Source organism: Lepidochelys kempii, chromosome 1 (genome assembly GCF_965140285.1).
Source record: "Lepidochelys kempii isolate rLepKem1 chromosome 1, rLepKem1.hap1, whole genome shotgun sequence".
In the NCBI taxonomy this organism is placed as follows: domain Eukaryota; kingdom Metazoa; phylum Chordata; order Testudines; family Cheloniidae; genus Lepidochelys; species Lepidochelys kempii.
In genome coordinates this window covers 353,219,840-353,234,853 of record NC_136380.1, presented here as the reverse complement: position 1 = coordinate 353,234,853, position 15,014 = coordinate 353,219,840, and the positions used below count along the sequence as shown (strand labels likewise).

General features: G+C 46.7%; 1 protein-coding gene across 9 annotated transcripts in view; it reads left to right on the top strand.

Moving 5' to 3' along the window:
- SHANK3 (SH3 and multiple ankyrin repeat domains 3) overlaps positions 1 to 15,014 on the top strand; it is a 769,810-nt gene that overhangs the window by 248,299 nt on the left and 506,497 nt on the right. For all 9 annotated transcript variants that reach the window (XR_013635242.1, XM_073329053.2, XM_073329054.2 and 6 more), the window contains one exon: positions 5,225 to 5,302. Coding sequence is in view for 8 of the 9 variants with exons in the window: in XM_073329053.2 (XP_073185154.1) it covers positions 5,225 to 5,302 (78 nt within the window). In the remaining variant the exon portion in view is untranslated. The remainder of the gene's footprint in view (positions 1 to 5,224; positions 5,303 to 15,014) is intronic.

The window sequence follows — 15,014 nt, the reverse complement described above, 5'->3', positions numbered from 1 at the left end:
TAATGAGGGGGTTATTTGTTTTGAGAGGGATGACATGGAAGGCCATGAGAGGGCCTTAGCTGGGAGAGACAGTTGCTGGCTAGTGAATGGGTGCAAGGTTAGGAAGGGGATTTTAGTTTAAGATGTCTCTTGCAGAGGGCTGTGGGGGGCGGGGGGGGAGAGGGTCACTCTTTGCGTACTCAACCATAGCAGCTATGTCCCTTCGGTGGCTACTGCTAAGTGACAAAGGCCTGGTCTGCATTACGAGATTATGTCGGATTTAGCAGTGTTAAATCGAATTGACCCTGCACCCGTCCACACAACTAAGCCATTTTTTCGACATAAATGGCTCTTAAAACCGATTTCTGTACTCCTCCCCAAGGGATTAGCACTGAAATCAACATCACTGTTTCAAATTAGGGTTAGTGTGGACGCAATTCGAAGGTATTGGCCTCCAGGAGCTATCCCACAGTGCACCATTGTGACCACTCTGGACGGCACTCTGAACTTGGATGCACTGGTCAGGTGTACAGGAAAAGCCCCGGGAACTTTAGAATCTCATTTCCTGATTGGCCAGGCAAGCTCATCAGCATAGGTGACTATGCAGTCCCAAATCAAAAAAGAGCTCCAGCATGGACCTAACGGGAGATACTGGATCTGATCGCTGTATGGGGAGAGGAATCCGTGCTATCAGAACTACTTTCCAAAAGACGAAATGCCAAAACATTTCAAAAAATCTCAGAGGCCATGAGGGACAGAGGCTACAGCGGGGACGCAACACAGTGCCACATGAAACCTAAGGAGCTCAGACAAGCATACTAGAAAACCAAAGAATCAAACGGACGCTCCGGGACAGAGTCCCAGACATGCTGCTTCTACGCTGAGCTGCATGCAATTCTAGGGGGGGCCGCCACCACTACCCCACCCCTCTCCATGGACTCCGATGATGGGGTACTCTCCGCCATGCCTGAGGATTTTGTAGACGGGGAAGATGAGGAGGAGGAGGACGAGCTTGGGGAGAGCACACAGCACACCGTTCTCCCCGACAGCCAGGATCTTTTTATCACCCTGACTGAAATACCCTCCCAATCCAACGAAGCCGGAGAAGGGACCTCTGGTGAGTGTACCTTTTAAAATATAATACATGTTATAAAAATAAGCATTTTTTAATGATTAAGTAGCCCTGAGGACTTGGGATGCATTCGTGGCCAGTACAACAACTGGAAAAGTCTGTTAACGTGTCTGGGGATGGAGCAGAAATCCTCCAGGGACATCTCCATGAAGCTCTCCTGGAGGTACTCTAAAAGCCTTTGCAGAAGGTTTCTGGGGAAAGCAGCCTTATTCTGTCCTCCATGGTAGGACACTTTACCACGCCATGCTAGTAGCAAGTAATCTGGCATCATTGCGTGACAAAGCCTGGCAGTGTATGGTCCCGGTATTTGCTGGCATTCAAGCAACATCCATTCTTTATCTCTCTGTGTTATCCTCAGGAGAGTGATATTGTTCATGGTAACCTGGTTGAAATAGGGGAATTTAATTAAAGGGACATTCAGAGGTGGCTGTTCCTACTGGGCTGTTTGCCTGTGGCTGAAAAGAAATCCTCCCCACAGTTAGCCACGTTTGGGGGGGTCATTGGCGCTGAGCTGTTCACGTTTGGCTAGCAGGGATCTTCCCTGATACCAGCCGTGCGGTGAGGGGTAAAGCAATCATCCCAGAGAATTGGATGGGGTGGGGGTTAGTTTGGTTTCTGCTGCTGCATGTTAACAGGAAAACCGCAGCACTGAATGGCCAGCTCAACGGGCTTTGCTTGGTATGGGAAAGGAGGGCGCTGCAGTTATGAAGATTGCAGAAGCCGAAAGACTATGGCTTACCGTGGCCGCCTGCAAGCGGAAATCTGTTGCCCGGCACTGCATGTGTGATCTCTAACACCAAAGCCGCAGGCACTCAATATAAGATGCAAAATGTGACCTTGTACCAAAATCACATGTGCTATGTAATGTGAATAGTGTTGTTCACCATGAAGGAGTATGGCCATTGCTCTGTAAAATGTATCTTTTTAAATACTTCACTCCCTTTTTTTCCTCCAGCAGCTGCAAATGTTTCAAGTCTCCCTCCTCCGTCCCAAAGGCTATCTCAGATAAGGCAGCGAAAAAAACGCACGGACGATGAAATGTTCTCTGAGCTCATGCAGTCATCTGGCACTGACAGAGCTCAGCAGAATGTGTGGAGGGACACAATAGCAGAGTACAGGACAGTGGCCGATGAACGTGAGGAGAGGTGGCAGCAGGAAGATCAGAGGAGGCATGAGGCAACGCTGGGGCTACTGCGGGAGCAAACGGAGATGCTCCGGCGTCTGGTGGAGGTTCATGAACAGCAGCAGGATCACAGACTGCCGCTGCAGCCCCTGCTTAACTGCCCTCCGTCCTCCCCAAGTTCCATAGCCTCCTCACCCAGACGCCCAAGAACGCGGCGGGGGAGGCTCCGGGCACCCAACCACTCCACCCCAGTGGACAGCCCAAGCAACAGAAGGCTGTCATTCAAGAAGTTTTTAAGTGGCCTTTTCCTTCCCTCCTACCCTCCTCCCACACCCCACCCGAGCTACCTTGTGAATTATCTCCCTATTTTTATAATCAATTAATAAAGAATAGATGTTTTTTAAATGATAGTGTCTTTATTTCCTTTGCAAGCAAGCTCTGATTGAAGAGTGGAGGGCGGGTGGCTTACAGGGAATTTAGAGGCAACCAAGGGGGCAGGTTTTCATCAAGGAGAAACAAACAGAAGTGTCACACAGTACTCTGGCCAGTCATGAAACTGGTTTTCAAAGCTTCTCTGATGCGCAGCGCTTCCTGCTATGCTCTTCTAACTGCCCTGGTGTCTGGCTGAGCATATTCAGCGGCCAGGCGATTTGCATCAACCTCCCACCCTGCCGTAAACGTCTCCCCCCTTACTCTCACAGAGATTGTGGAGCACACAGCAAGCAGAAATAACAATGGGAATATTGGTTTTGCTGAGGTCTGAGCGAATCAGTAAACTGTGCCAGCAACCCTTTAGATGTCCAAATGCACACTCTACCACCATTCTGCACTTGCCCAGCCTATAGTTGAACAGCTCCTTACTACTGTCCAGGGTGCCTGTGTACGGCTTCATGAGCCAGGACATTAAGGGGTAGGCTGGGTCCCCAAGGATAACTATAGGCATTTCAACATCTCCAACAGTTATTTTCTGGTCTGGAAAGTAAATCCCTTCCTGCAGCCATTTAAATAGACCAGAGTTCCTGAAGACGCGAGCGTCATGAACCTTTCCCGGCCATCCCACGTTGATGTTGGTGAAACGTCCCTTGTGATCCACCAGAGCTTGCAGCACTATCGAAAAGTACCCCTTGCGGTTTATGTACTCGCCGGCTTGGTGCTCCGGTGCCAAGATAGGGATATGGGTTCCGTCCATGGCCCCACCACAGTTAGGGAATCCCATTGCAGCAAAGCCATCCACCACATTTCCCAGAGTCACTACCTTTGATAGCAGCAGCTCAATGATTGCGTTGGATACTTGCATCACAGCAACCCCCATGGTAGATTTGCCAACTCCAAATTGATTCCTGACTGACCAGTAGCTGTCTGGCGTTGCAAGCTTCCACAGAGCTATTGCCACTTGCTTGTGAACTGTGAGGGCTGCTCTCATCTTGGTATTCTTGCACTTCAGGGCAAAGATGAGAGCAGCCTGTGCTTTGGATCCATGCCCTTGCTGGCTGGTGAAGGCAGGTGAAAAAGTGATGGGCCCCTGGCTTGTGGAGATTATAGAGGGTAGGCTACATATTGCTCTGAAGGAAGCAATAGTGCAGCCTTTACTCAAGAAGTCATCGCGTGACACTGAAAATCTTGTTGTTTTTACTGATGCAGACTAACATGGCTACCCCTCTGAAAACTGAAAATCTAGTTAATTATCAACAGTATGCTGGTAACATCCACCAATATGTCTCTGTCTCATCTGACCTGAACAATGCCCTTTCCTCAGCTGGAGAGAACAAGACTTGCAGCATGTGGCCAGAGAGCCTGCTGCTGCTGAGAGAGCACAAAGCCCATCAGGGAAGATTGTCACAATGGTGTCTTGCCTTCCTGCCTGCAGAGTGTGTCCTCTTGCTGTCCCAACTGCTTTGGGGAGAACATTAATGTGATCCCAACACTGACCATAAGGGTCTAGCGGGGGAACTCCCTAGAGGGAGCAGCAGAGCTTGCTGGGTACAATATGTTCCACACTTTTCATACCATCCATTGGAGTGAAGTGCTTCAAGGCTGACAGGGAGACAGGCCCGGGCAGCCAGTTCTCACGACAGTGCTCTCAAGGCCTTTTGACCAATATTTGAAGTTTTAAATATGATGGGACCAGGCAACCTGCAGGATCCTTTTCTGCCCTATGTCCTGTCTTGGTAACTGAGCTCAGCGCAGGGGAAATCTGGGGTATGGCGAGAGACCTGTGTGATTCTCTGTTTATCTTGCATACAGATGGAGCTCGGTAGCCACTCCATCAGGACCAGCCTCCCCTGGTTGTTTTACTGGGCTGTGTAGATTTAGAATCTGGTTTCCCCAAGATTCTGTTCCTTCTGTTGCCTATAGTAAATGGAGTTTTCAGTTTCCTCTGTTTAGGTGGCTGAAAGACCCCAGGCATGAGAAATGATACGTTGTGTTTATTTCTTATTAAACAGATAGTGTTACATTACGGATGATTTCTAGCTTGTGGGGCGGCAGCTGCATTAACTGTACAGCTAGGAGACTGTCTGTCCCCAGGGAATGTAAGCCTTTATGGGAGGGATGGAAGGACATTGGCTTCAACACCACAATATTGCCTAAACTATGCTGTGTTTTGACAGAAGTACAGCACCCCAAAAAAGGTAGAAAGGGATGGAACATGTCCAGATTATGGGGAACAGCACCCCCCCACCCCAGGCACAGTGTATGATGGGAGCACTTCCAGCCCTGTGCCTCTGAATGCTAAGTGGGTATTTGGAGAAATGGCGCTTGTCTGGGTTGTGGGTGGGCAGGAGGGCAGTTCCCGTGAAGCCGTGATGGAGTCAGGAGACGTGGAATTGGAGAGACTTGATCTAAGGCTGTAGAAGTAAATTCTGACATTGTTACCTTATTTCTCATCCTTGCAATAGGGAGCTCTCCACTCCTGAATGAACCAAGGTCACCTCTTCCGTCATATCAGTGCTAATAATTTCCTTCTTTCTTCTCTGGTTTTCTTCTTCTAGGAGAGTTGTGCTCGGGTCCTCCTGTTCCGTGGTGCAAGCAAAGAGATTCGTAACTACAACAGCCAGACAGCATTCCAGGTAGGAGAGTGTGAGCCCATCCCACCTTTGTTGATGATGGAGATGTGCCTGGGGGCCGTCTTGTTTTAGAGAGCACTGAGAAAGAGTATTAGTAGATAAAGCATAGTTGTGTGCCCAGAGAAGAAGGGGAGTCTGTGTTGACCATTTTCTAATCACAGGTGGGTGTAACCCTTCTGTCATGTGGAGTCAGCAGCCACAAGGGCCTGGTTCAATATCTCGGAGTTCCTCTTAACATTACAAAACTAAGCCAACTTGAGCCACAATCCAGAAACCTGGAAAAACTAAACACCAGCCCATGGCACCTCTATGAGGCAATACATCCCTCCTGGGAAGCACTGAACCTATATATAACAAGAGAAAACCTGTACTAAGAGGAGAAGGAACACCGCATTAACAAAAACAATGATTCAAAATGATGCAAACAGTAAGTAAACACCTAGAGCACTGCGCAGATACAAAATGTGTATCTGCATCTGATCGGTGAGACTCAGAAATAATCTGTGGATATAAAGTGGATATCTGTGGATTTGCAGGGCTCTAGATCCAAAATTTGTATCCACATCTGATCTGTGACCTGCAAAAATGGTCCGTGGCTATCTGCATCTGCGGATGCAGATATCTGCAGATATAAAGTGGATATCCATGGATTTGAAGGGCTCTATAAACACTACTAGTATCTCTGGTAGTGTTCTTTGCCTTAAGTTTCCTATCTTGTGGTGTGAAAGTCCAACAGACGAATGCCCCTTTAATGTGCCCCTCCCGCTTTCACTCACTGTACCGCATTCAGTTCGTTGTCTGAGATCAGCGAAGTCCCAGAGTCCAGGGCTACATTCAGGAGGGTTCACCTCCTGCCGCGAAGGTGGTGGGGTTGGAGCATTACCTCTGTGTCCATTGCTGCTCATCACTCGCAGCTGCTGCTGCTGCTTATCGCTGCCACTGCCCTTTTAGCTGTGTTGCTGTTTTCTGAGGTTCCACCACCTGGCCCAGCCCTTTGTGATTTCAGCTCTCAGTGATTCCCTGGCCAGTGGGGAACCTCACCCACACCAGGTCTAAGGCTTAGCCCCCTAGCCCAGCTTACTAGCGATTGCAGCTCTGGTCATCCCTGGGAAGACACAAGGACTCTCACTTGAGTCTAACCAGCTCTGTCTTTAAACACTGGAGAGAAAGGATCACATGGCATGTAGAGCCTGTCAGTAGAGTCTGTACCACCAAGTAGGAACACCTGTCCCCCACGCCCTCACACACAAACTTTTAGTTGGATGCGGCAGCATCTAGCTTTCTCTCTCATCCATATATCCTTAGTGAGTGACGTTACAGTTAGGGTGACCACCTTCAATTAGGATATACTAAGTACATTTCTGCTGTGCTTTAGTCAGACAGTACGGATAACAACAGTTCGCTCGCCCTGTGTCCAAGACTGAAATTAGTTTTAACCGAAAACAGTCAAAATTGATCACTTTGGCAAAGCAGAGATGTCTGTTGATCACCTACGCAAAGTCTAGATAAATACAGTCTGCTCCTGGGGTCTTTTGCTCCAGTTAATCAATAGATGGTAGGGGAGAGCTCATTCATATCACTGGTTTATTTGGGGATGGGGATTACTGGAACAAACTCTAGCCCCATCTTCCTTATTCTGGAACTGGTTCAGTCACTGGAGTGACTGGGGGAGGCAGTGCACATGTGCACACAGTAAATACTGCATTCTTATTTTTATTGTTGAACTTGTAGCCCCCCTTTCACACACTTGCTTACCCACATTCACTCACATATCCCCATTCAGAAAAGACTTAAAACCATGGTCCTGATTATCAAAGATCTCCAGTTATCTTTCGCAAGAGTAGTGGATATTAACTCCAACTTGGGTAGATACAGTCTGCCTCCCTAAATTCCCCCCTGCAGTTGCCGTTTGGAAACTGACTTCCTTACTTCCTTTTCCAAAGTGCTGTGTACAGATGCTATAGGTTGTCTGAAGACTGTTATGTTCTACTCCGAGGTGGCTGCATTTCAATGGAACATAAAATGATTTTTATCAAGCACGAGAATCTGATTTTTAAACAGATTAAGCAAACAGGTCACACACAATGTTTCCAGTCCAGTAGGTAATGTGCATGTGCAATTACCATGATTGCATATGCAGATTAGGCCATTGTAGGCAAGAGGTATGCTGATGGCCTTTCAAAGAGCAGTGAGTCTCAACCTCTTTGGATCTGTCACCCATGAAATGACTCCAGATCATACAGTGACCCTTTTGCATAGGATTGTGTGATTTGGATCACGAGAAGAAACAGTGGCGGGGGACACTGTAGAGTGGGTGATGGAAATGATGAGGGCTATAGTGCTTGTGAGGGTTGGTGGCTGCTGTATTGGGGGATGCTGCGTTGGGGATATTTTCCTTTCCCCTCCCCCCCATCTCATCTCCCTAACCTAACCTACAAAGCATTCAGCTCCGTGAAAATACTGCACCCAGAGACTGCAGCGTCGGCACCCCAGCCTCTAGAATGGCTCTTCCTCCGCCCCAGAGCTGAGCACTGTCTGGGCTGGAGAAGTGGGGAAAGAGAGATCTTCCCATTGCTGGAGTTTGTAGGAAGTAGGGGGCAAAGCAGAGGTGAGGAAGCAGCAGGAGGAGGGGAATGAGATGCTCCTGTCCTGACCTCTCTTCCCTCCTGCTGTGTTCTAGTGAGCTGGTGATTTTGCAGAATGTTGTTCTCAATCAGTGAGGTAAGACCCACTTGAAGATTCCACCCGTAGGGTGAGAAACTTCCCTAGGTAACCCACTGCTGTATGTTGTGTAGTTGTAGCCATCTTGATCCCAGGATATTAGAGAGACAAGGTGGGTGAGGTAATTGTGACATTCCCCAGGGTACAGTCTGGACTGCTGGACAACTGTGTCCCCTCAGTTGTCCAACTTGGGGTGCTTTTACACTGCTTTGCTGTGAGAGCAACCACCCCTGGTCTGCTCACACAGAGCCTCCAGCATGTAAATCACTCCTAGCTGTAGTGCAAGAGGGCTGTAGCCGGCCAGCCACTCTGGAATTAGACTGCAGGGCAGCACCAGCAAACTCCCTGTCCCAGGCTTTTCCCAGAAATGTACCCCTTGTACTGCCCCGCACGCCCTGGGATAACACATGCTCATAGACAGTCCGTCACTTCATTAATGGAAAATGATGTGTACAAATTCAGTTATCTCAAATGGAGTTTCCCAAACACTTCAAACACACTGGTTAGATAAAACAATAAAACAAGTTTATTAACTACAAAAAGATAGATTTTAAATGATTATAGGTAACGAGGCATAAAAGTTAGAATTGGTTTCAAAGAAATAAAAGGTAAAATGCATCCAATGCCTAACTTAACAAGCTTAGTTATTACAAAGCAAAAGTTTCTCTCACCACATGCTGTAGCAGTCTGACTGGCTGAAGTCCCTTCAGCCGAGATCCCTCCCTAGTCCAGTGATGCTTCCTTTCTCCTTCAAGTGTTGTTGATGCCGTGAGTAGAGTCGAAGGGAGAGATATCTTGGGGCATCTATCCTCCTTTCTTATAGCTCTCCTTTTCTTCGAAAATCATCTCCAGCTGGGGTTCAGGAGACAGGAAGTCTGAGAGGATGGGAACCTCCATCTGTTTCTTTGCCAAAATGTAAATTCCTTGCTCGCACTCTTTTTCCTGCCAAAGAATGGCTGCATAACCAGGTGATAATCCATCTGATTTTGTTTAAATCTGGCTGAGGCGTCAGTTTGCCTTTTGTCTTTGAGGAACTGGTTTGTGCCTGCTTTTCTAAACTTGGAACATGTCTCAGTAATGTTATACAGTAGAATCTTACAACTTTTCAATGTTGCCACACATATTTTACCAGGACAATAATAATCAGCAAATTATTCATTTTCAAATGATACTTCATGTCACGGAGTTTCTGGGCAATGCTCTGGAACTGCTCCCCACAAAGCCAGACAGGACTCTGGGGAAATCTCCTTTCTGTGAGCAGACTGTCTTCAGGACACACAGCTCACACAACTTCCACCTTCCTGGGTCTGACCTCGGAGCATTCAGCATCCTCCGCCCCTCTGTGCGCGTCCCACAGCCAGTCCGCCCAGGCGGGGTCCTGGGGAAGCAGAGGGTCCTGCACCCCAACTTCGTGACTCTCAGCGAGCCAGTAAAACAGAGGTTTATTAGATGACAGGAACATGGTCTAAAACAGAGCTTGTGGGTGCAGAGAACAGGACCCCTCAGCTGGGTCCATTTCGGGGGGCAGTGAGCCAGAAAACCACGTCTGCCCTTCACTCCATGTCCCCAGCCAGCACCAAACTGACTCCCCCTCCAGCCCCTCCTCCTCTGGGCTTTGTCCCTTTCCCAGGCCAGGAGGTCACCTGATTCCTTTGTTCTCCAACCCTTTAGCTCTCACCTTGCAGGGAGGAAGGGCCCAGGCCATCAGTTGCCAGGAGGCAAAGTGTCGGCCATTTATGTACCCTGGCCCTTTGCTCTGCAACAATTACACTCCCTTATCCCACCACCTAGAGACTTGAAAAATGCATAGGGGAAACTGAGGCACCCCTACATTATTCAAAGGAAACATTAAGAACAGTCCCGCTTCGTCACACTTCACAAGGTATACTTTGAACAAAATCCATTATAGTTTTGTAAAATGTGTGAACATAGGAGTACAGACCATTACAATAATGTCTTTTATTGGACCAACTTCTTTTGGTGAGAGAGACAAGTTTTTGAGCTACACAGAGCTCTTCTTCAAGTCTAGGAAAGGTATTCTGAGCCTCTGAGCTAAATGCAAGAGGGAACAGATTGTTTAGCATAAGTGATTAGCACATATTGTAAGGGACCATTCAAGGTAGAGTGGCCCGTTAATACCTCTCCAGTCTCTGAACTGTTTGGATTCTGAGAGAGCAGAATAACTGATTGAGAAGATGGAGATCCCCAGAGTTAGTCTGGGTAGCTCTGAAAGACCTTTGGGAAACTGGCAGATTACTACATGTCTGCTACCATTTGGAATTATAGACTGAGACTCATATGTACATGAATGTTACCTGCTCTAACCTCTTAATAATTTTCTTTCCTTTTTCTTAGCTAATAAACCTTTAGTCAGTTCACTATGGAATTGAATACCAGCATTGTCTTTGGATGCAAATTGATGTGGGTGAATGACTGGTCTCTTGGGACTGGAATATTTGTGATTTCTGGAGAACATGACCAGCTATCACATAGTCCAGTTTGCCTGGGTGGCAAGATAGACTGAGTGTCTAAGGGGACGTATTTCAGAGTAGCAGCCGTGTTAGTCTGTATTCGCAAAAAGAAAAGGAGTACTTGTGGCACCTTAGAGATTAACAAATTTATTTGAGCGTAAGCTTTTGTGAGCTATAGCTCACTTCATCGGATGGGAGTTCACATTAGATAAGAGATGGGCAAACTACCTCCTGCGGGCCACATCCAGCCCACGGGACCCTCCTGCCCGCCCCCTGAGCTCCTGGCCTGGGAGGCTCACCCCCGGCCCCTCCTCCACTGTTCCCCCTCCGCGCAGCCTCAGCACGCCATGCTGCCGGTGTCGTGTATTAAACTGCACTGCGTAGGAATGTGCGACTGGGGTGTGGATGGGGTTGGGGCGGTCAGAGGGCGAGGAATGGCAGGGGGTTGAATGGGGACGGGGTTCTGGGGGGGATAGTCAGGAAGGAGTGGTGGTTGAATAGGGTGGTGGGGGGCAGTCGGGGCAAGGGTTCCGGGGGCGACCATGGGACAGGGAGTGGGGATGTGTGGGTGGGGCAGGGGTCCTGGGGAGGGCCATCAGGGAACAGGGTGGGTTGGATGGGGCCATCATCCTGGGTGGGGGGACCATCAGGGGAAGAGAAGTAAAGGGGGGGGCGGGGGCATAGCCTGGCACAGCCTCCCGTAACCGGTGCTCCATACAATTTCCAAAACCCGATGTGGCCCTCAGGCCAAAAAGTTTGCTTGCCCCTGCATTAGATGCTTGTGTGTGTGTGAAATCTAATTGAATACATGACCAGTTTGAAGTGTCAGCCCTGCTTTTGACAGTCTGCACTGAGGTAGGCACTCACAGTCCTGAGTCACTCTAGACAGTCTGACAATTGAATGGGACAAGAGATACTAAATTTATGTACCTGGCATCGGCCACTGTCAGCAGACAGGATACTGGGCTGGATGGACCTTTAGTCTGATCCAATATGGCCATTCTTATGTTCTTATGGCTTATTACAACAATCTGTGTAACCCACTAACTCCCTCTTTTTGTCCTATGATTGCAGAGGTGTTAACGGGCCACTCTACCTCGAATGGCCCCTTAGAACATGTGCTAACTACTTATGCTAAACAATCTGTTCCAGCTTGCATTTAGCTGTTACACTTAAGGTGCCTTTCCCAGACCTGAAGAATTGCTCTGTGAGGCTCCAGAGCTTCTCTCTCATCAGCAGATATTGCTCCAATAAAGGCTATTACCCCATCTCTTTAGATAACCCTGGCAGTTTGTAGATATCCTACAGACATCTTGCTCCAAATGAAGTGATGAGTGTCAGAGTCCAGTGCTCCTGTCATTGCCCCTTCTTCATCAAGAAACTCTGTAATTGAATTATTTGCTTAAGATGTCAGCATGTCTTTAACTAACTGACTGACAAGGTTTGATTTTGCTGTGGCAAGTAATCCTCTGGAGATGGCACCATGGGATATCACGTATATTATCTTGCAGTGGCTGGATCTCATGTGCTTAATGTTTACAAACTAATTTATTTCTAAGTGCCAGCCCAGGAAACTCAGCCTGGGTTCTGTGAGTCTCCTGTTTCCTTCTTACACATCATCCCCAGTAACATCCAAAATGCTCCCTCAGTGACACCTGTGCAACCCCGCAGCCTTTAGTGCTGTGAGCAATGGTGGTTACACCAATCATAACCATCTTGCTGTGTGAGATAGTGAGATTAAAAAACACACCGTGAATAAACCATTTAATTAACCAGTTTCAGAGTAGCAGCCGTGTTAGTCTGTATTCACAAAAAGAAAAGGAGGACTTGTGGCACCTTAGAGACTAAATAAAATCTGTTAGTCTCTAAGGTGCCACAAGTACTCCTTTTCTTTTTAATTAACCAGTTACCTCTGCTAGGTTTTTCTCTCTGTTTCTTAGCTAAAGAACAGACTAGAGAATTATTATAAATTTATGAGTTGAATTAGAAAAAAATAGCTTTTAAAGCAATTAAGAAATTATAGAAAGCGGAATGAAGATGGTTAGATGACATTGTGAACACTCACAAATTGAACTGAACCTGAGAAGTTACAGTTATCGAGAGTTAATAAATCAGTTCAATTAATTCAGTACAAGTTCAATACTAGCCTAGGCAGGTGATTTTGATATGAACATGAAATCATGGATCCTTAAATATAGATCATTTTTATCAATTTTATGTGCCAATGGATTATTGCACATTAAACCCAAATATAATATGCAGGTAATTATTTTTATGCTATTCTAATTTTTCTGGAATATCACCAGCACTGCAAGCTCTTATGTCTCTTTAACCAAAGGTTCAAATAGTGGTAAAACCTTTTCATTTACAGCCAGATCAAAGCTTCTTCCTCTTTTTGTCTGTGAAGTTATCAGTTCTTTTGACCACAACATCTGTGATTTCTAGGCTGAGCTTTTTGAAACACTAAGGGTTTCTCACCAACTTTTGCTGTAGGCAAGCACAATTTCCTGTTATGTAGTGAAGTATCGGGGGTAGCCATGTTAGTCTGTATCCCCAAAAACATCTGAAGAAGTGTTTTTTTACCCACAAAAGCTTATGCCCAAATAAATCTGTTTAGTCTTTAAGATGCCACTGGACTCCTTGTGGTTATGTAGTGAGTTTCTCCAGCCTCAACACTCTGAATGACTTGTTGATTTTAGCCTAGTTTCTAGAAAATTAAGATTAAACTTGTTAGTGAAACACATACACATCATACATTTTAGTTATTCAGAGGGTTTTAACTGAAGTATGTACTTTCTGAAAAGCATTTAACCTGACATAATTCAGATGCCACTTGGTAAGCACCGATATATAATAAACAGTAAGATACATATTTATGCCATGCCAAGAGTCCTAGACCCTTGTGATGTCAGAGGTAAGTCAAACAATCACCACCTTCACTCTACAGCTAATTTACATGCAACAATTTCGTAGAGATTTGAGGGAGACTGCACAGATAGTGGATTACTTGGCTCAACTACCACAGTTCTTCAAAGGTTGATTCACTATCCATACAACTTAAAACAAACTCCCCAATACAACTTTCACATCCAAACAGATCAGCACAAAATCCCAATTGAACACCCACCCACACACAAATCAATACAAATCTCCTAGCACAGCACAACACAAATCAACACAAGCACCCAGGCAAATGTAAAACCAGCAGACACAATAACTCCACGCGCAGATAGCTTCTCACTGTAGCACGCATCCCTTGTTTGCCACCCGCAAAAAATAGAACAAATCTCCCAGCACAACACATACACTCCCCCACCCTCATTCATACACTTGAGTGGCAAACCTGTGGATTATCACTAGTGAATGTATAAAAGTCATTTGGCTACTTACCAGCTGGAACTGGCGTGATGGTGAGTTCACCTGGTCAGCTTCACAGTCACAATTACAAGCTTCTTGATATGGAAAGTTCATTCAGTGTGATAGCTGCATTACTATTCTCTTTCTGGATTTCACAGCAGTCTTCCTAGATAGGACTTGAACAGACAATTAATAGGGTGTTTGTCAATGATAAGGCTTTAGTTTTTACCAAGCAAGGGGCACTCTCACTGTCCTCAACTTCCATTAGATTTTGTGAGATCTTGATCTGCTAGAGTGAAGAGCCCTCTATTTTCAAATTTCTGTTCCCCATGTAGGTACTAATAGACTGTGATCATGTCGCCTCTTGGTTAAACTAAAGAGATTGATCTTGAGTCTGTTACTCTAAGGCAGGTTTTCCAATCATTTAAACATCCTTGTAGCTCTTCTCTGAACTCTGTCCAATTTATCATCAACATCCTTCTTGAATTGTGGGCACCAGGACTGGACGCAGTATTTCAGTAGTGGTTGCACCAGTACAAAATACAGAGCTAATATAACCTCCCTCCTGCTACTCGGTATTCCCTTGTCAGGCAGTGTACACATCCAGCAGCAACTTTGGAGCTTGACCTGCAGAAGTGGGCAAGCTGCCTCACTCACCTCTGCCCCTGGGAGGCTGCTCAGGCTCAGTTGTATAAATCTAGTAAGGTGCAAGTCCAATTTTGGAGATCTGCCAGCCAAAGTGGCTTGTGCCCAACTTAAACAACATCCAGGTCCCCAATCTTCTCTACCTGACAGAGCCCATTATGCAAGTCTGGCACAGTCAACATGGCACCAAGGTCTCTGAATTTGTCTGGGGCAGCCTAATCTGGCACTGAAGTCCCAGCACATTCAATATGGCATCAAGATCTCTAGATCCCTCCAGGTTGACCCAACTCAGTGCCAGGACCTGGCACTATCAACTCTAGTCAACCAAGTGTGGTTTGGTGCCTACTATAAGTAGAACTAAAGTCCCAGGATCCGTCCGAGTTGACAGAAGCTAGAGCCTAGGATCTAGCACCATGGACTGTGGTGAAACACTTGATAAAACAATCCAGTGCCCTTTATACCTGTCCCCACAGCTGTCAGGCTTGTCAGATGCAGTGTCAAGGTTTCGGCAGAATTGAATG